The sequence below is a fragment of the Eublepharis macularius genome, chromosome 11, assembly GCF_028583425.1.
Source record: "Eublepharis macularius isolate TG4126 chromosome 11, MPM_Emac_v1.0, whole genome shotgun sequence".
Taxonomy (NCBI): domain Eukaryota; kingdom Metazoa; phylum Chordata; class Lepidosauria; order Squamata; family Eublepharidae; genus Eublepharis; species Eublepharis macularius.
In genome coordinates, this window is record NC_072800.1 from 33783099 (window position 1) to 33805855 (window position 22757).

At 40.5% G+C, this 22757-nt stretch overlaps 1 protein-coding gene across 2 annotated transcripts; it reads right to left on the reverse strand.

Annotated features, from left to right (window-relative positions):
- Positions 1 to 1557: 1557 nt before the first annotated feature.
- Positions 1558 to 17038, reverse strand: LZTFL1 (leucine zipper transcription factor like 1). Of its 2 annotated transcripts, none has more exons than XM_054992179.1 (10): positions 16937 to 17038; positions 14362 to 14486; positions 13795 to 13989; positions 10547 to 10607; positions 9239 to 9307; positions 7790 to 7855; positions 7528 to 7605; positions 5321 to 5494; positions 3881 to 3984; positions 1558 to 2591 (listed from the first exon to the last, which is right to left on the reverse strand). In XM_054992179.1, the coding sequence occupies exons 1-10, from the start codon at positions 16937 to 16939 to the stop codon at positions 2573 to 2575; spliced, it is 894 nt and encodes a 297-aa protein (XP_054848154.1). In that variant the 5' UTR covers positions 16940 to 17038; the 3' UTR covers positions 1558 to 2572. The 2 variants fall into 2 exon arrangements, with proteins under 2 accessions (XP_054848154.1, XP_054848155.1); XM_054992180.1 differs by lacking the exon at positions 16937 to 17038 and adding an exon at positions 15804 to 15857.
- Between the last annotated feature and the right edge of the window lie 5719 nt (positions 17039 to 22757).

A 22757-nucleotide genomic window follows, 5' to 3' on the forward strand; every position in this document is an offset into this window, starting at 1 on the left:
CTATGGTTTAGGTTCTAGCGTGTCTAGAAAACGATCTTTTAAAGATGTAACCCAAAGTGTTCGACAGGCCTGAAGAATTCATCAACTACTGACATTAAGCTAAGTTTGCTGACATCATAGTTGGCCAGGAGGAGAGATGTGCTGCACTCCCAACCACCAAAGGCTGATTCTATGAAGGGAAGCTTGATCGGCGCTCTAGTGCTCTGTATTAGTCCATGTTTAACTTATACTTCCTATCCCAAGTTCTCCTTTTTATTTATTTACATTATTTATACTATGCCTTTCTCACTATGACTCAAGAGGGATTACACAGAGTAAGTCAATGCAAACAACAGGACAGAACATCCAACTGAATTGAATTGTAGGAATTTGGAACCAGCCAGAAATATAAATAGAACTGAAGCAAAACATAAATATGAATGTGACATGTTAAATGATGTAAAAGTTACAACAGATAGTATAAATTATGCATTGCAGTATAGATCACAGTCCCTAAATCTTTATCAGAGTATTTTTAGGAACCCTTTTGTTACAGTACCACCTTACCTGTTGATTAAGCTAAACGAGACACTGGGCATGGGTTCAAATCCGTGGCCAGGAGGCAATTTTACCTTAGAACTGTAGTTTTCAAAGACAGAGCCACACAAGTTCACTGGGGGATGGGAAGGACTCCCTTGCAGCCTTCCATCTGGCTGCTGCCTCTGCTGGCTCCCTCCCGCTTCGGTTGCTCCCTTCTCCCACACTCTGGGTGGCAACATGGGCTGTTGTTTGCTGCCACTGCCTTCCTCTTGCCTTTGCTTCCTCCAGGAGCCACCCAGAGGGCTGGAAAAGGGAACAAAGGCAGGAGGAAGGTGGTGGTGGCATGCTATAGACCACTCTACCACCCAGAGCACATGGGCAGGGGGGAGGTGGGCGAGCAGCCAGCATAGGTGGTGGCGGCCAGGTAGAGGGCTGCAAAGGAATCCCTCTCCCATCCCCCAGTGAGACTGTGTGGCTCTGTCTTTGAAATCTACAGTTCCCAGGTAAAGTTGAGTCACAAGCTATGGGCTTGAACCTGTGCCCAGCATCTTGTTTAGCTTGACCCTGTGTAGAAAAGCACCCCTTGATAATTCAGTTTGCACAGTTTTAGAAGAGACAGGAGAGTGAAAGCCTTTCTGCCCCCCTCAGGCCAGCTATTCTATAAGGTGGGGGTCACAACAGAAAATGCAAGTGAATGGGCAGTTGCTGATTTTGCCCATTTTCAGATTAGCCCTCTACAGACCTCCTGGATTCTTGGCCTTCCCTCTTTTCACTGATTTCCCCCTTTATATAGCCCTGGCCATTTATGCAAACATGATAAGAATTCACATTAGTATAATGATATGGAAATAGATCATCCCGATCCAATCTCAGGATTTGCTTTTCTTTCTTAAATAATAAAGTCAAGAGAGGTTACCAAACAGCTATAAGTTTAGATACAAACCACTGCTCTCCCATTGTTTTCCAAGAGACACAGACATTTGAATTATGTAGACCAAGTATACTTTCTGTAAAGAAGCCACATGAGCAAAGCAAGAATTTTCAATAAATGGCTTAGTTAAGAAATTTATAACATATATACCAACATACAATAAAGACAAAACATACATAACACAGGCTTACAAAACCAAGGAGGCTGGAATAAAGAAATGAATACTGAGAATGCCTTAGGGAAGTAAAGGTATCACTACCCCTGCCTCAAAGTTCTATAAATTCTGCAGAAAAGTTGGCTTCTTATAGAGTGCTGCCCACTTAGTAAATCTGGAACAAACCACAAAATTCTACTTCCTTTTAGAATGCTGTTATATATTGCTGGAATATATGGGAGGAATCGAGCTAAAATAGCTGCTGCACATATTCGGTTCCTTTTTCTGTGGCCTGACAGGCATTTCTGTGCAAGATGCTAGGTGAAATGAATTAAAGATGTGCAGCATGGGGTCCATGCTTTGCAACTGTATTATAACTATTTTAAAAAAAACCCTCTCTCTTGACAGAACAAATTCAGTTGGAAATGTAAGACACAAGTTTTGAGTACCAATGTTAGTTAACCAGTAAACCATTTTCTACTTCTTACAGAAAGCAAAATCTTCTACTGAAAACTACTGAGCCAATAATTTGTATACTATATAACAAGAATTAATGAACACACTACAGTACAGAATCAGCTTGGCAATTTTTCTGCTGCTGCTACTACAACCGTAAAAAAATAAAAGCCATGTTTAAACTTCAGAGAATGAACTCCTTGTGCCTGTATGAAAAGAACTAGCATTTAATAATTCACTTAAAAAAATAAACCTCTCTACTTTACAATAAAAGCCAGACTTTCTTCTTGCAAATTTTGGGGCAACACACAAAGTAACTATTCAAAAAGACATAAAACCAGAATGTCTTTCTTTAAATTCTCCGTAACTGCTTCCTAACAATAAAAGATAATTTCCTGTTAGTTTTAAAACTAATTGGAAAGCATAAACTTGCAAGATATGGAAAAACAAATTCCCTGTTTTCAAATTCCTTTTGTGGCAGCTTCTTTATAAGACTGAATGCTCTTCAGGTCTTAGTCATCTGGTTCATATCTACAAGAAAGGGAAATTTAAATAGAGAGTAAAATGTAATAGAACAACTGTTTGAACTAAGCAAACAAACTTTCAAATTATATTATACAATGTAGTAAAAGATTGGCAATTATGTAGAATTTATAATTTTCTTTTTACCCAATACCATTCCTACCAGAGATCCTTACATAATACTCTTCCTGGGCAGGAAAGATCTTGTCACTGTGGTGCATGTGCCCTAGTAACACCTAAAGTAAGTTTACTGCAATGAGCTCTACATGCCCTGGAAGACTGTTCAGAAGTTACAGTAGGTCCAGAATGCTGCAGCCAGAACACTGGCCAGCATGGGTCAAAGGAACCATACCAGTCCAGTTATGTTCCATCTACAATGGCTCCCAATTTGCTTCCAGGGCCTATTCAAGGTGCTGATACTGACCATTAAAGACTATACTGCTTGGAGCCAACATATCTTAAAGACCACCTACTACCAAATAAACCTATCCAACCACTCCAGTGATCTTCAAAGGTCTTGCTTTGGGAGGCTAGATGAGTGGGCAACCCAAGCAAGGGCTTTTTTCGCTTATGACACCGAAACTTTGGAACTCCCTTTCAGGAAGATGGGTGATGACTTTTTTTGTTTCATTTGGTATGCCCTCACTAATCCTAATTAACTCTCCTCTGCTTCTGTGTTTGAAATGTTTTAGTGCTTGCTGTCTTGGAGACCCTGAATTGTGTGGAAAGGCAACACAGAAATGTTTCAAGTAAGTAATCCTAGGATTCATAAACCCAGCTCTAGCAGTACATCTCTGTCCCAGTATTCTAAAACATCTGACTCTTTCCACCATCATTTTGCAATGCCCTTCTAACGAAATAGTGCAAACAAGCTGTAGTTGTCTAAAATACTCCTGATTAATAAGTAGGCTGCTAGCTTTATATAGATTTGAAGGAAGCAAAAATACACTATTTAGTTAATTCATAAGACTTGCAGTGACCTGTTTATCTTTTCTAGTTGCTGAAGTTATAGCAGTTAATATTAGATTCTCAGGCTGATTTTGGGCTTCTGTTTAGAAACTTTGTGTTTCTAAAGCAGCAGCCACCAGGCTGTCTGGCAAACTGCTTGTGCCACTGAAGGTAGTTTCAAAAGTAGTTTACAATATAGCTTGAAGATCTGCTGTTAATTTTTTTTCATCAGGTACATGCAAATATTTTGGCACATCAGAAGTAGTCATTTTTCATTTGCTGAAAATTTCTAACTCTTGAGAGTTTGCAAAAGCAACACAGAAAGTGTATGCTAAGAAAGCAACACTAACTTTGAAAGCTTCTTGCGCAACTCCTTTATCTGTTCATTCTTCTTTGTGAGAATCTCCTTCATGTTGCGGTAGGCAGCTGTTTGTTGGAACTTCTTTTCCAATTCCTGTTCATTAGAAACATTTATTTAGCTGTTTTTTACTTTCAAACAAGAACTGTATGTGTCAAGTTCAAGTTACCATTATTCAATTTTCAGATACAGGACAGTGGAAAAGAGCAAGAGTCCAGTAGCACCTATAAGACTAAGAAAATTTGTGGTAGGGTATCAGCTTTCATGAGTCATAGCTCACTCCTTCAGATACCTGAAGAAGTGAACTGTGACTCATGAAAGCTCATACCCTACCACAACTTTTCTTAGTCTTATAGGTGCTACTGGACTCTTGCTCTTTTCCACTGCTACCCATGTAGATACAGGATAAAAATACACAGAATTGTATACTATAACATACACACAGAATATGCTGGAAAATTATCTTGCATATATCTTCTGTTAAACATTTGCTACAGTGGGAAAGTCACTCAGCTCACACACAGTTACCTTAGGAATCACAACTACATTCAAACTGAGGTTTGCTTACTAGGCAAACTATGGTTTGTGAAAGCCATAGTTTGTCTAGTTTGCATAACATAGCAAACAATGAATTGCTAAGAAACAGAAGGGAGAAAGGGAATTGCATTAGAAGAAAGGGGAAGAGGGAATATGAAAGCTTGCTGAATATTTCTGATCCTCCAAACCATTGTTTAAGTACATGTTATATCTGATGTATCTGAGAAAAATAAAACATTTAAAATTTCTTTATCTTGCTTCTAAATTAGAAGAATCTAGGTTGTGATTCCACTGATTCTTGAACACGGCCAGCATGTTAAGTGCTGGACTACTATCTGAGAGACCCAGGCTTGTATCTCCTACTCTACCATGGAAGCTCATGGGATGACCTCAGGCCAGTCACTCTTTCTCAGCCGAACATGCGTTAGAGGGGTGTTACGAGGAAGACAGGACAACGATGTTGGAAGCTACTTTTGAGTCACCATTGAAGAGAAAAAACAAACAAATAAAGGCCAATGGGTTGTGTCCTATCACTCCACTCAGCTAAGTGCAGAGCTTTCTTCCAAAGGGGCATTATTTCTAAAATGTCCATCACCATATGATAAAAAAATAGTAATATTAGTAAAACTTGTGAATTAAAAAGTACCTCAATTCACAAACGGTAGCTAACTATCTGTTTAACTGTAATCATATCCTAGTCTATAAAAGGCCAAGCAATACCTAAGAGAAAAAAGATATTCCACTATTGTCATTAATGTAGATCACAGTATTCTTGTATAATGAAGGAAACATTCTCTGTCCTCCTTCCCTAATATGCTTTACATATATATTACAGAACTTTGGTTTTACAAAATAATGGCTGTGACAGCATTTGTGTAATAGAATGAAAACTGACCTTTTCAGCCATAGCTAGTTGGTCCTGAACCTTAAGAAGTTCATGTGTTGCAGTCACGAGATTCTCTTCCAAGGACTTTTGGTTTGCAGAACTGTCATTTAAAGTTTTTTCAAACTGGCACTTCAGAGCAGCCACTGTATTTTCTAGATCACTAACATCCTGAGTTGCATCAAACTGAAACGAGAAGTAAGGGAGACATTACCTTAGACCCATTATTTCCAGAACAAGAGGTGTATGCAAAAGCAGAAGCTTTATGTCATTTTAATCTGAAAACAAGCAGTAAGGGACAGTTTTGAATTGGAGTAGGTCAAACAAGTTATTTAAATACAGTATAATCTTTCATCTAAAAAGAAGAACAGAAAACAGGTAACCTTCAACTGTACAGTACTGCCCTACAAGAGTACATTTTCCTCCAATCCAGGAAAAAACTTACAAAAGAGTTTTTATAAATAATCTTACCCCAGTATTGGGAGGAGAAATCAGGCAAGGGTTGTGGTGACAGTGCTGGCCTGACCTTCTTGGAGCTTGCCTGCTGCTGGACAGAGTGACCCTTTAAGCCTTCAGCTGAGGCCCAACTGGGTAGCAGGTTAAGAAAGGATGATGAAGGAGATGGGCTGTTTGGTGGCAGGAGAATCTCTGGGGGTCCAGGCCCGACCTACAACAGCCCGGAGAGGGCCAGGCGCCAGAGCAGGACTTTAACAGGGAAGCTCCCAGGGAAGGTGACTGACTCCATTCTCGGATGGGATGAGTTCCTATCACAAAAAGGCGTGGGTGGGGCCAAGGCCAGAGCAAGTAATGTAACTAACATTAAAGGGGGGGGGGTTTGAAGCTGACTGATGAGGACATGCTGAACTTAGGTCCTGCTGCTGGAAGGAGGAAGGCAGAGGGAAGAAGAGGAAAACATGGGTGACTGTTAAGTCCCTCTCCCCCACTTCTGAGGCCTTTGGGCAATAAGGAGCGTAGGCACTGAGCACAGCTGGGGTGGGAGGGTGTGACCACCTCCCACAAGCAGCTCTTTGCAACACCAATATAAAGAGTTCTCTGCTTATATAATGAAACTGGAAGTGAGCATTATAAGTGGACTATATTTATAAATGAAGAAAAGGGAAAATGAATGATTCCCTTCGATCCGAGTTACTGTCATGAATGGGTGCTTGAGAAAAGGGACGCTTATAATACAGACAGAAATCACGTTCAGTAAAAAGGCATAGTAGGAACTGACGTATGAATTCTTGCTACAGTTCAAAAGATGAGCTCAAACATCAACCTGAAAGATCATGAAAGTAAGATTGCAGCTCTAATGATTTAGACTTCATTTTTTAAAAGAAAATTATAGTACCAGAGAAGCAAAATTCAGCAATGTGCTATTCAATATTTTCCAGCATGTGTGACTTCCCGTGCATCTTGTTTTCACTCTGTTACTCTTGGTAGAAGCACTGTATGAGAAATTCCATTGACAATCCAAATAAAACCTTCAAAGCTGCAAATCTAAGCATGCTTGTATGGGAATTAAATTACTCTGAAATCAATGGGATTTATTTGCAAATAAACATGGAAAAGGAGGGCAGGATGGCTGAGTCTTAAAGAACTGTTTAAATATGAGAGTGGATTCATCCTATGTAAATATTTTAAGGTTAGACAAACTGCAATGGCTTTAACTAAGGGGTAAAAGAGTAATAAATGAAAGTTCAGCTGATCAGGGATGCTGGATTTTTATTTATCTAAAATGACAGTCAATTGCCAGCCTAGGGAACTTTTTAAAAACCTAAGTACTGAAAATGTTGCAGTAGTTCTTAAAATAATTTCTTCTGTGAACTAAGGATACCCAGCTCAACAACACAGCTGTATGAAAATGACATATTACAAACACTATTTACATTGTCTGAAAGAATACGTACCATAAACCGTATTAGGAAGCAAAGTAAAAAAGAAATTTGAATTAAAATAATGAAAATAATGTATGTAATGAATTAAAATAATGAAAATAAGGTATGAAATGAAGTATAAAATAAAAGGAACTCATATTTGAATGCCCACTTTATAATAGGTATCACAAATCAAAGAAAATCTATTTTATTTTGAAATTCATCCAGTTCGACTTTAAAGCCTTATTACAGGCTACTGCAGCCGACAACATACATGGGCTCCTTTTTGCAGCAACATATGCAGAAATGCAATAGCTACCCTGGACACAGGCACAATTTTACCTTTTGATCTCCTTGAATTATCTGTAGATCTCGCAGAGCCTTCTCTAACTTTGATTTTTCATCCAGTGCACTTGTCGCCTGTAACAGATTTGAACATTAAAACCCTATATTCTTAGAGAAGTGACAAAATCATAGTTCTTTCGCATGCATACATCACTATCTCACACCGCAATCCTAAGCAGAGTTACAGCCTTCTTGGACCATCAGCTCAACGGTCATAGAAAGGTATGCCTGTTTAAGATGCTCTTATTAATGAGTTTACCTGCACTTCTATAGTTTTTAATCTAGTCTTCAGTTTTTCATTTTCTTCTTGAAGTCTTGCAATTTCCTGAGAGCAAAGAGAAAGCTTAATCATGATTATATTCCTGTATTGCTAAATATGTTGAAACTACAGAATATCTGGTATGCAGTTTGTTTTCCAGACTAGAAAAACAAAGGCAATTAAACAGTAGTTGCTTTTTGTCTTTCAATTTCATAATACTAAACCCATGTTAAGTTATAGTAAGACGCCTGATTTGATTCCTAGGTTATTCGAAAGAACAGCGTTTACAGATGTACAGAAAAATTACAGCTAAAACTGACATTGGTATTCAATTTATATTTCCCCCTCCCCTCTGAGCCCACCTAACTCTACGCAGTGAGTGATCTACAGGGATAACCAAAGGACAAAACTGCAGCTGTTGGTGGAAAAATGTCCCTTACAGGAACATGTTAAATCGGGATTGCTCTATGTGCAGCCTCCAGTTTCCACCTGTGATTATCTAGGTTGAGACTTTGAGCTCTTTCCCCACAAAACATTGTCTTTGAAGAAATTTCCAGCCCCTTTCCCTACATTTCTTCTAATGAGACACACGATATGATTTCACTGACGTATGTAAAGAGAAGCTCAAAAAAGACACCAGCTTTGGCTACAGCTGCGACCAGTTTAATGCACTGGAATCGCTAATGCTTGTCTGAAGCCCTGGTACAAGGGACAGAGACGAACTGCAGGGGAAATCGAACACATTTATGAGTTTCTGGGAATTTATCATGTCAAATAAAACTAGATCAGGTTCATCAGTGACTTGCACTGCAATCCTAAAAAGAGGAATGGGCTTAGACTGGAGTAACTCTTCTTAGGATTGCACTGTTAGAGGTTTCTGATTTAAACTGACTGTGGATTGGGGATGGAGGAGGAGGAGGACTATTTGCTTTTAAAGTTTTTAAAGTAATTGTTAAGCTGTACAATCTCTTATTTTTCATAATTTATGGTTAAATCTTGAATAGAATTACAGATGTGACATTCTACAAACTCATCTTTGAGTTTAAAAAGAAGGAACTGAATAAAAAAATGGGCACATCCAAATTACATTAGCAAAAATTGTTTCATAATATTCCGTCTGCTTAGAATACAGACATTCTGCATCAAAACTCACTTTCCGTTGTTAAACAATTCTGCTGCTTGTATTTTCACTAATTTCCGTGTTCGCTGTAGAGACCCACACCATGCACGGTGATGGGGGGAGGGCTAAACCCATAGGGTTACAGTGGGATGGAGGAAGATGCCAATCCAAGAGCAATTCTTTTTACAGTATTTTGAATACAGTTCAGTGTTTTTCAAAACATTTAATCAGCTTTATATATAATTGTACTGGATTATGGTATCTTCTAAACATGGGTAGCTCAGCTGAACTGAGAAATATGTATAAATATAACAAGAAGAAAGTCTTACCTTCTGTAGCAATTCTGATGCTCCTTCATGCAGTGGAGTAAGTTTAGGTTTAACTTGTTCAGGATTAGGCTATGATAGTCACAGAAATGTAATTAAATAAAAGGTAAATATTTTGTTTCTGACAACACAATAACAATGATTGTTTCAGCTTTCTTATATTCTGGCAGGAAGTTTAGAATAACTAGAATATAAAAACCCAAATTTTCAAGTCGTTTTAGTGACTCACAAAATATAACATGTGACACAATACATTTAGCTTGTCACTGATTTACCAATACAGAGCAGAATAGACTTCTAGCTTTGCAAAGGTTTTGCACGTTGTCTATTCCTTCCTTTCCTTCTCCCATCCTCAAGACTACCCTTTAGATGTACCTGCTCAGGTTAAAGGCAGCTGAAAGAGCTGCTAGACCAATCATCTTTGACTGTTTGCAACTCATGCTGGCTTTACTTACCACCAAGACATAACTTGTGGTTTCCAGACATTTCCCTTCCCCTAAACTCTTTGTACATACTCAGATAAAGAGACAGTTTCTGGTATAGGGGTTTGTAGAGGGGTTTGTCTACCCCAAAGCCTCAGCTAGAGGGAAGGTGGTTTATAAGCACCTAGCCTCTTCCTCCTCCCCCCCAAGCTTTGTTCTGGATAAGGAGGGAGCTGGGGGCAATCTTTCTAGTCCTGTTGATTTCCAAATTACAGGTGCCCTTTCTTCTCTTTGCCCTCAAGGGTCCTGAGTCTTAAAGGATCTAATAGAATTGCCTCTCACTACTCTACCTGTTTCTAAAATGTCAGTTTGAATTGGTGGTGCCATAGCAACAGAAATCCCAGTTGCCGTCATGTCCATCCTCACAATGGAAACCCTGTTCTTCCTGCCAACTACTGGGCCTCTGTTGCATATCTGATCTAAGCATTCCCCCACCAAGCTCCCTAGGCCAATTTTTCTTCGCTGTTTCTACAATGCAGATTGGATCTAAAAGGGTATTTGGGTTTTGAAGCAGAGAGAATCAGTGAGACTCTCTCTCACTGTTCTCTTTTTTTTTTGTGTATGTAAATGTCAGCACGTGAGAGATATCCCCACTTCCAAAATCAGAGAATATAATCTTATACCGAGTAGAATCTCTTACTATTGGGGCTGATTAAAGGATTTGTGGAGGACCTGATAGTTATTATATGGCACAGGCATGAAGAGTTGGTTTGATTTATGGAAATTCACTGTGCTAAGAACTGAGACTCCCCATATACCCAGTTACTTTCCTCAAACTCAAAGCCATACTACAGTCCATTTGACCATAATATTAGAAACAGACACCTACCTTTTTATTTGAAGATACAAATTCTGCCTTTTCAAACTCTGCAACTTGCTCTAATAAGTTCCTTGAAGAATTATATATAACATTTTAGTTAATTATTCTCATTAAATACAATTTCTATATTGTTTTCTTTGTAGCAAAATGGAAGAATTAACTCTACAACTGTGCAGGGAAAATACCACAAACAATTTATGTCCAGATCAACTCTTACATGTCCAGACAGGTACAACTTTTCTTCCTTATATATTAAAACTAGCTTGACGCCCGTGCTTCACTATGGTATTTAACTACTTTAAATTCAGTTATATTTATGGGTAAGTAAGGTTTTGGTTTGGGGGGGGGGGAGTTGAATTGGTTTTGTAGTATAATAGCATAGTACCCGAGCTTCACAAAAGTGTTTGAATAAAGAGAAGAATGGTTGTTGGGGGTTTTCCGGGCTGTATTGCCGTGGTCTTGGCATTGTAGTTCCTGACGTTTCGCCAGCAGCTGTGGCTGGCATCTTCAGAGGTGTAGCACCAAAAGACAGAGATCTCTCAGTGTCACAGTGTGGAAAAGATGTAGGTCATTTGTATCTACTCAGGAGGGGTGGGGTTGAGCTGAGTCATTCTGTAAGAGTTTCCCAGGGTGTGGAATGCTAATGGCGGGAGGCTTCACTGTATCCTGAGGAGGTTCTTTTGCATATGGATTGGTGCTTGATGTGCTAATCTTCTCTGCAGGGCTATTGTCAGGTGTGGAGTGTTTTGTTGGCCTGGTGTTTTTCAGAACTGGAGCCCATGCTCTGTTCATTCTTAAGGTTTCTTCTTTCCTGTTGAAGTTTTGCTTATGCTTGTGAATTTCAATGGCTTCCCTGTGCAGTCTGACAAAGTAGTTGGAAGTGTTGTCCAGTATTTTGGTGTCCTGGAATAAGATACTGTGCCCTGTTTGAGTTAGGCTATGTTCAGCCACTGCTGATTTTTCAGGCTGTCCAAGTCTGCAGTGTCTTTCATGTTCTTTTATTCTTGTCTGGATGCTACGCTTTGTGGTCCCGATGTAAACTTGTCCACAGCTGCAGGGTATACGGTATACTCCTGCAGAGGTGAGGGGGTCTCTGCTGTCTTTTGCTGATCGTAGCATCAGCAGAGACCCCCTCACCTCTGCAGGAGTATACCGTATACCCTGCAGCTGTGGACAAGTTTACATCGGGACCACAAAGCGTAGCATCCAGACAAGAATAAAAGAACATGAAAGACACTGCAGACTTGGACAGCCTGAAAAATCAGCAGTGGCTGAACATAGCCTAACTCAAACAGGGCACAGTATCTTATTCCAGGACACCAAAATACTGGACAACACTTCCAACTACTTTGTCAGACTGCACAGGGAAGCCATTGAAATTCACAAGCATAAGCAAAACTTCAACAGGAAAGAAGAAACCTTAAGAATGAACAGAGCATGGGCTCCAGTTCTGAAAAACACCAGGCCAACAAAACACTCCACACCCGACAATAGCCCTGCAGAGAAGATTAGCACATCAAGCACCAATCCATATGCAAAAGAACCTCCTCAGGATACAGTGAAGCCTCCCGCCATTAGCATTCCACACCCTGGGAAACTCTTACAGAATGACTCAGCTCAACCCCACCCCTCCTGAGTAGATACAAATGACCTACATCTTTTCCACACTGTGACACTGAGAGATCTCTGTCTTTTGGTGCTACACCTCTGAAGATGCCAGCCACAGCTGCTGGCGAAACGTCAGGAACTACAATGCCAAGACCACGGCAATACAGCCCGGAAAACCCCCAACAACCATCGTTCTCCGGCCGTGAAAGCCTTCGACAATACAAAGAGAAGCATGTTAATGCCTAAAACCGATGAAGTAAATTTCAAAATGTAACATTGAAGAAATTTTTAAAAGGAAAAGATTGTAGTGCAGTAAATAAAGTGAAAAATACATACAACCTTATTTTTCTACTGAAGGACCTCTTTGTAGACCTCATTGGTGGTTTTTCCCCACTTTGGAGCCCCCACTTTGAGGAGAAGCTTGTAGGCTTGGAAGCCAGGAGGGTTGAGCATGTTGAGGAACTCCACAGAATAGTGGACCGCATCATCCATTTGCACCACTGAGTCCACAGATCTCTACTCCATTTCTGCCCCTTCGAGGGAGTTGTGCTTCATTAATGATGGCAGCCTTGTCGTTCTTGGGGGTCAGAGTGGCACACTTCCACAGCCCGTCCATGGACTTCTTCATGATAGTGACGATATCAGGGTATATCGTGGCTGTTAGGTCTGCTAGGGTCGTCACTACTGTGCCTAGACCTGCAGGGATGGTCATCTTTCCCTTGGACTCAGGACTTGCTGGTACTTGCCTAGTGCTGCTCAGTGCACTGCAGGAGTACGATGTGCATATTTCTTTGCTGCATCTCTTGCATATTTCTTTGCTGTATATCTTGCACAACCTCTGCCAGGAGGCTTCTTGGGGGCAGTAAGAGGTGATGGCTGAAAGAGGTGTGAGGTGGAGCTGGACTAAGGGAGGGGTGGTATGGTGGGCCCTTCAGCAGGTTCATGTGAGAGGTTCGCATTGAAATTACCCCTAGAAAGGTCATGCACCATCTCCCCATGAACATTTAAAAACTCAGCTGCCATACTGGCTTTTATATAAAATCCCTTTTCAAGAGTCTTGTACTGTCTTTCTTTAACTGTCTGCAGTTTCCTTGACCTAATTTTTACCTCAGAACACAGTTCCACAGCTGACCCATCAGCCTGACAGCCACACAGGAAAGCCAGGCCCCACAGGGAGATTGGCAAACCTAGAGGGGAGGTGTATTTTTACCTCAGGACACGTTCAATGACTAGAAGTCACTGAATGTGTCCTGAGTACTGCATGTGTCCTGCATACTATTTAGAATGTTGGGATGATGACCAATCAAGGCCGCATATGCAAATGACCTCAGGGCAGAGTGGCTGAGTTGGCAGTTGGCAGGGGGATGAGCAGCCTCCCAGCCACACAGGGAAGCCATATCCCTATGGAAAAACACATTTTACCCCTTTTTATGCCCTTAGGGGGCAAATTTCTTAAGATCCCTTCTTAGTGAGCCTCTACACCACAAAAGGAACATCCTCCCCAAATTTCACACTTCTAGGTCCAGGGGTTTGGCCTAGGTGTTGATGAGTCAGTCAGGACACTTGTCTTTATATATATATAGATGTATCATCATCAATACAGTCTTTCTAAGCCAATACAATAATTTCTCCATGGTTAATATACTTACCTATTTTCCAGCTCAGAAATGTCAGTCTGCAGTTTAAGATACCACTTCTCAGCTTGGGAAAAGATCTGACGCAGGAGTAATACATTCGTGTATGCTGTGTTTATAAGTTCTGACTCAACTTCACTGTGTACTACAGTCTGTAAGCCATCCAGCATATCTGACACTTCATCTATTGTGAAGGTCTCTTCCACAAGCCTGAGCAGAAAAATTCACCAACAAAAAAAAATCTCTCACAATTATTAGAACTATAGCAACAATTAAAAATGTATCAGAACAGACCTTTAGAAGCAAATGATATTGTAAATATTTTGTAGCAAGATAATTGGCAGTTGACCCTTCACTAGACATGCTCTTCAAAATAAGCTGCTTAAACACATGCGTTGAGATCAGCACATGCAAAGCACACAAAGGAACACTAGCTGATGTTTACGTTTCATGGTAGGCCCTTTTATCTCACTTAGTATTCCTCCAGAAAACCCCCTAACCTTTGGGGTGGCAGCTTTTCTTGGGGTCCTGGGGGCTGAAGGTTCCTTTTGAGTTAGTTTTCATATGGATTCATACTTGTACCTGCTGTCCTTAAGGTCCTGAAAACAGGAGTCCACTGTTTTGAGACGCAGGCCACGCTTGGAGCGAGCAAATCGCATGTAGTTGATCACTTCATTTTGGTGGTGTTCGTTGAGACCCAGCTCTGCCTATGAAGAGAAAAAAAGTATACATAAATATAGTGTTTTAAAGTTTATTCCTTCTGCTGATTTATAAGATGCTGAAATTAATGAAAAATCTGAATAAAAATAAATAAAAGTGATTCTCATATACTATAAATCAATAATTCCTCATGATAGATTCCTCATTTTAGATTCTCATATACTATAAATCAACATTCCTCATGATAGTAACACACAGAACCAAAGCAGCCTCAAAAACACCCCACAAATTAATCAATGAAATCTGTACTGCTTAAGCCTCATTGTTCAATAGCAATATACTTTTGAGAAAGAAACAAGATGCTGAAATTAATGTACTTTTGAGAAAAAATATACTTTTGAGAAATGTACTTTTGAGAAAAAATATACTTTTGAGAAAGAAACAAGATGCTGAAATTAATGAAAAATCTGAATAAAAATAAATAAAAGTGATTACTCACACAGGAAAATCAACATTTTAGATTCTCATATACTATAAATCAATAATTCCTCATGATAGATTCCTCATTTTAGATTCTCATATACTATAAATCAACATTCCTCATGATAGTAACACACAGAACCAAAGCAGCCTCAAAAACACCCCACAAATTAATCAATGAAATCTGTACTGCTTAAGCCTCATTGTTCAATAGCAATATACTTTTGAGAAAGAAACAAGATGCTGAAATTAATGTACTTTTGAGAAAAAATATACTTTTGAGAAAGAAACAAGATGCTGAAATTAATGAAAAATCTGAATAAAAATAAATAAATAAATAAATATACTTTTGAGAAAGAAACAAGATGCTGAAATTAATGTACTTTTGAGAAAAAATATACTTTTGAGAAAGAAACAAGATGCTGAAATTAATGAAAAATCTGAATAAAAATAAATAAATAAATAAATATACTTTTGAGAAAGAAACAAGATGCTGAAATTAATGTACTTTTGAGAAAAAATATACTTTTGAGAAAGAAACAAGATGCTGAAATTAATGAAAAATCTGAATAAAAATAAATAAAAGTGATTACTCACACAGGAAAATCAACATTTTAGATTCTCATATACTATAAATCAATAAAAAATTAAATACATTTACAGGCTATTTAAGCTATTTACCATATAGTAGAATAAATAAAATTTAAAAGGCCACCTTTGATATTTTCTCTTTCATTCCTCATGATAGTAACACACAGAACCAAAGCAGCCTCAAAAACACCCCACAAATTAATCAATGAAATCTGTACTGCTTAAGCCTCATTGTTCAATAGCAATATACTTTTGAGAAAGAAACAAGGATCAAATAAAATCAGAAAAATTACAGTGATTCATCTCCCGTCGTTCACTCCCAAGTCTTCATACAGTATGTGCTGTACATGCTGCAATGACACGCGCTCTTACTTGAAAGTAAGCCCCAGTGAACTAAGCAGGATTTAGGTCTGGTTTGTACAGGCAAGGGACTGAGGTGGCAGAGCCAGACTGCAGGTGGTGGCGTCAAGCTCTGAATGCTCCTTGTGCTACCCCCACCCTCATGCACATAGAAAACAAGAACAGCAAGCAGTGCTGTGTTCGCATGGAGCTTTTGACATGAGAGGGAATTTCAAACTGTAATGCTCCAACTGCAGCAGTGAGGTTCATTCTATCTCCTCAGTCACCTGCATGTATTATGATCCAGACCTTGCACTCAAAGCTCCTTACAGGCAGGTTAAAAAATTGCACCGTCCTTGATCTGGCTTCTGAAAAAGGGCAGTGGGAATATTCTGGCCACACAAGAAAAACACACAAAGCTGCCTTACAAGTCAGATCACTCATCCCTCAAGGTGAACATTTCCTACTCTGCACGGGTAACAAGCCAGTTTACAAAACACACTGTGAGAATATCAAGTCTCACTAGTATGCTGTAGTATCAGGAGTCAGTCATTATAAGTTCTATGGCTGCCAACCTCCAAGTGGGGCCTGGAGATCTCCCAGAATTACAACTGATTACCAGATAATAGAGATCAGGTCCCCGGATGAAAATGGCTGGTTTGAAGGGTTGCCTCTAAGCTATTATATCCCACTGAGGACCTCAAGGCCTGCCCTTCCCAGGTTCCATGTCCAATTCTCTAGGAATTTTCCAATGTGGAGCTGGCAACCCTACGTTGACTGTTAGGGCAAAATTCTGCGCAGCTGAACAGAGAGCAGGTTGCGAGGCAAACAGAGTGTGATTTGGTGGCATCACTCTGCGTGGGAAAGGGTGTGACAGGGAAAGGCGGACGAAGCCCGAAGTCGGCATGTGGTTGACCCGGGACCTCAGGAGGCCTCATAACGGCGGGCGAAGAAAGGATGCGGCTAAGCCCACGGTTGCCTCCTGCCTGTTGATGCTGGAAATCGGCCGCCTCCGCCCCCTTCCATTCCGAGGGAGAGCGACAGGCGGAACTGCAAAGGAGCAGCCAGGGGTAACTCCACAGCTCACCATGACGAACGCCGCGTCCGAAGAGAAGACGAGGAGAATGGTTGGGTTACTGGACAGCGGTTGCCATAGCGATGAAACGGACCCCCAGCCTTCCGCCAAGCCTCATTGGCTTCATGTGCCTTCATGTGACAGGAAGTGAAGTATCTCTCAAAAGGCCGTCTGAAAGCGGGCAACGCGCTTAGTCGCTCTCGGACTGTCAAGCAGACCATAGAGTTTGAAAGGCTCAAATCACGCGCATGCGCACCGTTGGTTTCCATTTTGAGGAGGCGCTGGGCGCGGGGGAGGGGCGCGGGATGGGGAACTTGAGTTGCAGGTCCTGGTAGTCACGTGGGGAGTGTTGCGGGGCAAATGTCCCTCCGTTATCTGCATGTGTGTAAAAGAGTCGCGATTAGGCTTAAGCTTGCCTTTCCCTACGCAGCACTTTGTTTAGTGAGACCTGACTGGCATCTGCGTATCATGCCCGCAAGAATTTGCAAGATCAGAACCTGACATGCCTTCTCTCATTTTTAACAGGAGTGGATAAAAGTCGGATCTAGATCATTTTAAACGGATCCTCATGAATTCATATGATTTTTATATTGAAACAAAACAAAAAGGCTGTCATATTATAGACCATGTTTTAATGTACAGACAACACCAAAACAATCATACACCCACTGATCCCTGGCACCACCATGGTGCAAAAACGTGGTTCAAAAACATGGATTCTCTCGATTTTTAAACGCGATCACCCAAACCTCACCATACACTCCCATATCATGCCCGTTGCCACAGACTGGACTCAAAAATCATGCATCCACTGCTTCGTGGCACCACCAGGGCGCAAAAATGTGCTTCAAAAGCACGGGTCCTCATGGATCCTCTGGATTTTTACTTGGGGTCACCCAAAGCTCACCTTACAATTCTATATCATGCCCCTAGCCACAAATTGCAACAAAAATCCATGCTTTGTGCACCTGCCACGGCACAAAAATGTGCTTCCAAAGCATGAATCCTCATGGAGCCTCTGGATTTTTATGTGGGGGTCACCCAAAACTCACCATACAAGCCTATATCATGTCCATTGCTGCAGATGGCACCCCAAAAAATCATGCACCCACCACTTCATGGCACCGCCACAGGGGATGTACTAAAAGGAATGACAGGATTGCCCATTGAAAATAATGGGAGAGGCTTGAAGGCCCATTGGAAATAATGGGAACCAGGAATGCCCATTTACTTGCATGGGCTCCATTGAAACACATTATAGCAAAAAAAAAAAAGTTGCAAAGAAAATGTGGAATGGATTTTGAAAAATGGTCTCGCGGCCCAGATAGACTATTCAGGGACTGGAATGACAGCCCCTGGGTGTGACAAAAGGGCTCTGAGACTGGAATGACAGGCCCCTAACTAGAATGATGGCCCCTGGGTGAGACAGAAGGGCTCTGGGACTGGAATGACAGGCCCCTAACTAGAATGATGGCCCCTGGGTGAGACAAAAGGGCTCTGAGACTGGAATGACAGGCCCCTAACTAGAATGATGGCCCCTGGGTGAGACAGAAGGGCTCTGGGACTGGAATGACAGGCCCCTAACTAGAATGATGGCCCCTGGGTGAGACAAAAGGGCTCTGAGACTGGAATGACAGGCCCCTAACTAGAATGATGGCCCCTGGGTGAGACAAAAGGGCTCTGAGACTGGAATGACAGGCCCCTAACTAGAATGATGGCCCCTGGGTGAGACAGAAGGGCTCTGGGACTGGAATGACAGGCCCCTAACTAGAATGATGGCCCCTGGGTGAGACAGAAGGGCTCTGGGACTGGAATGACAGGCCCCTAACTAGAATGATGGCCCCTGGGTGAGACAGAAGGGCTCTGGGACTGGAATGACAGGCCCCTCAGTGGAAAGACGGCCCCTGGGACCTAAAGAAGGGCTCTGGGACCTAACAATCTTGCACAACAAGGCTCAGGTGTCTGGCAAGAAGTTCTTTCAGTGCCTCTTGCACAGAGGAGGGTGAGGCTGAGCAGCTGGTTTTCATCCTTACACAATATTCCTGCAAATCCCTTTTAAATGGCAATAGCACAACAGTGAGTTTCTAAAATGTTCTTCAAACAGTGGGAAGTTACAAGGACAGTACTTTGCCGGTTTGTTCTGGACCCCTTTTCCAAATGTTCAGCTTTTGCTTTAAAAAAAGGAGTCTCTGTTCTTTCCTTCATATAGATATATAAAGGAAACATCTAGAAAGTGAGTTGGATCCAGCCAACTTTTTCACTCTGCCTCACCCAAACCCCTTCCATACTACAGCTCCCATCGCATATTATTTTTTTTTACATGCAAGATTCCATGATTCTTAACATAGCTGATTTAGATAGTCTAAGAGGACCCCCCTTTCCTTTTTCATCTGCAGGAAAGCTGTTTGGATCCAACCCAACATTCTATCCTGTTGCTCAGTAAGACTATGTATTAAGCAGCAATTATGAAAAGGGACCAAGTTGCTGATAGTTCTTTGAGCAAGTTTGTCAGCAGCCTTTATAACAGTGCCTCCAAAAAGATGGATGCTGATGGCCTCCAGGAGGTCAGGCTAAGATGTAGGATTGAAGGCCAATGGGTGCCAAGTGGCTGGGGTCCAACCTGTACATCAAGGTGTTCCTTGACTGGCACCCCCTTCTACCCAAATATATGGTGTCCAGGGCCATGCAGAACTGTAAAGAAGTTAAGATCCGTTATCCCCCCCCCTTTTTTCTTTTTCACTTACATCCTCTGTTATTGCAGAGTAAAAATCTTTTTTCCTTCCCCAGTTTCTTCATTTAAGCCATTATACTTGTATGTAACCATCTCTGACTGAGCTTGTTGGCAACGCTGGAATACCTGGTAGATGATAAAGAGTGGCGGTATTAAACAATTTATTTATTTGTTTGATTTATATTTTCATTAGCCAGGTGTATTGTGTATTTAGGTTAGCATTATATTTATTGTTAGTCTTTTCTTTAATTTTGGTTGATCTAATTTATGTTTAGAATTATATAGATAGGGGTTTCTTGTATTTTCCTGATGTATTCTCATTGTTCTTATAGGTGAATTAAATAAAGATTAGAATTATATTGCATTTAACTATTTTCCAGAAAATTAACAGAGGGGCTTCTCCAGGACTAAAACAGCTGTAGACAAAGGAAAAGCCTACCAGAGGACGAACCTAATAAGCTGTATCACTAGTTAAAATATGTAATATTATTGTATATTTTATTGTATTTTTTAAGATTTTCAAAAGTGCAAAGTACTATAAATGAAATTATGGCTGTTTTCACACTGTCTATAAATCCTGCGAGACTCGCGGAAGGCTGCTGGCTTCCTCGGGAGATTTTTAACACCATCCGATTACAAAACGCCGTAAATCCCTGTTTGTGGCAGTTTTGTAAACAGATGGCGTCAAAAATCGTGTGAGAAAGCTGGCTGCCTTCCGTGAGTGTGAAAATGGCGAATGTAAAGACTAATAAATATGATATTAAAAGGGTTCTTACCAACATTAAATATTTAAATACATAAATACAAAATACTCATATATAGAAAGTTCCAACAGACACAATGGTCCTTATAGGCGCAAAGTCCCAAAATCCAACTGGTGAAGAAAAGTTCCAGACAAATTCTAAGAGGTAAGTAGGAAAACCAACTTGTATCTCACTGATTTTTCTTCTCTTATAGATGAATGGATGTCTCATAGTTCACTGATAAATCTTCAAAAAAGAAGCAAAGGATCATGTAGAAAACCTACTGCTGCTGGGCAGAGCCTAACGGGCATTGCCAGCTTCCAAACTCCCATTTCGTATTCCAACTTTATCAAAGGCTCACAAATTACTATAACATCCACTGTAATAAAAATATATGTTTAAATAAATTTTCATGTCTTTCCTTACCTAGTATGCAAAAATACCTGGGGAAAACCATCTACACGGTAAGTAATAGGACAGAAAGATATTTTCAAATGTATCTCATTTATATTTACGGTATGTAAATGAAAGTCAAAGCCTGTAGGAAAATATAGCAGAGATTGTGCAAAGACTGCGCATTGGAAGTAATGAGAATAGATTCACAAACACGCACTCCAGTGTAGCTCTGTAAGGATACTTTACTAAAGGATAAAAATTAGGGTTACATTTGGAGAAAATAATAAATTGCTAAGCTGACTACATCTTGCTAGATAAGTGACTTAGAGTAGAGACAAGAAGAAGTGAAGTAGAAGTGAAGGAAGAAGAAGTGAACAAAGAGCAATAAATCTTCAGTATATAGCATCAATTAATTGCCCCCAATAAACAAACTGCCCAATAGAAAATCCTAATCTTACTTCATTATGCTTCGTGACTCCCCTTTCTATGGCGGGAATCTTATTCGAAGCTCTAATGGTTACATTCAAAGTATGTCTACTAATTAAGTAGGTAACACAAACAGTTTAACTCTTTCATGACCGAAATGAAAACACTTGCTAAATTCCCACAATCCCCTTCTCAGGTGTTGGAGTGGAAGTCATGAAGGTTCATCTTCTTGCGTAGGTGTTCAAGCTTTGCTTTGTTGAGTGGCTTGGTCAGTATGTCAGCAACCATCTCATCAGAAGGACAGTATTTAATGTCTATTAGTCCTTGCTGTTGCAGCTGCCTTACTTTGACATGTTTCACTACTACGTGTTTGGTTTTTCCTTTGATGTTTTCACTCTTGGTTAATGCAATGCAAGCTAAGTTGTCTTCAAATAGAGTGATGGGTCTTGGTTCTTCTATTCCAAAGTCTTTCAGTAGGTTGATAATCCATCCAAGCTCATCACAGTCTTGTGCAGCAGACACATATTCAGCTTCAGTGGTTGATGTGGCGATGAGAGTTTGTTTCTGGCTTGTCCAGATGATCAAGTTGTTTCCATAGAAGAAAAGGTATCCACTGGTTGACTTGTAGTCATCTATCTCCTCAGCAAAGCTGGCATCCATGTATCCCGCTAGGATTGGGTGATCACATGGTGAAAATTCTAGTTTCAGGTTTGCTGATCCAATCAGGTATCTGACTACCATTTTGACTGCTTCCCAATCAGCTTCGTTGCGTGCACTTGTTTTTCTGCTCAGGATCCCAACCGCTGCGCATATATCTGGTCTTGACACTTTACTCAGGTAAAGAAGCTTTCCAATTATTTCTCTGTATTTGACATTGTTTCTTAGTGGCACTCCATCATGGTATTTGATGTAGTTTTGATCCAGTAGTGTTCCCTTTGGTCTGGCATCTTGCATCTCTAGTGATTCCACGAGTTCCATGATCTTGTGTCTCTGGCTTAGAAGAAAACTTCCATTCTGGGTCCTCTCGATGAGCATTCCCAAATAACTACTGGGTTCACCCAGCTGCTTAATCTCAATGTCCTTATTTAGTTGATTAACAATTTCTTTGGCTTGTTCACTGCTGTCACAACATAGTATCAAATCATCCACAAAAGAAAGCAAATATTGATATTGTCCATTTATAATCCTTGTAAATAGGCAAGGTTCAGCTTCACCTTGTTTAAAATTCAGTTGTGACAGTAGCTTTCTTAATTTCTCATTCCAAGCTCTGGCAGATTGACGTAGTCCATAGATGCTTTTGTTGAGTTTGCAAACTAAAGTCTCTTTGCCTTTTTCTTTAAATCCTTCTGGTTGAATCATGTAGATGTCTTCATCTATCTCTCCAATGAGAAAGACTGTTTTAACATCAAGGTGTTCAATATGTAGACCTCTGGAAGCTGCTATGCTTAGTAGGATTCTTACTGTTGAATGCTTTGTAACTGGTGCAAAAGTTTCAGAAAAGTCGATTCCAGGTTTCTGTGTATATCCTTTGGCAACG

Bases quoted from the DNA above. Each gene is read 5' to 3' on its own strand.
- LZTFL1 (XM_054992179.1), bottom strand. The intron at 7,856-9,238 runs GTAAGACTTTCT...CTTTGCTCTCAG, and splicing joins CATCAGAATTGCTACAGAAG to GAAATTGCAAGACTTCAAGA. The intron at 7,606-7,789 runs GTAAACTCATTA...AATCTGTTACAG, and splicing joins TAAAAACTATAGAAGTGCAG to GCGACAAGTGCACTGGATGA.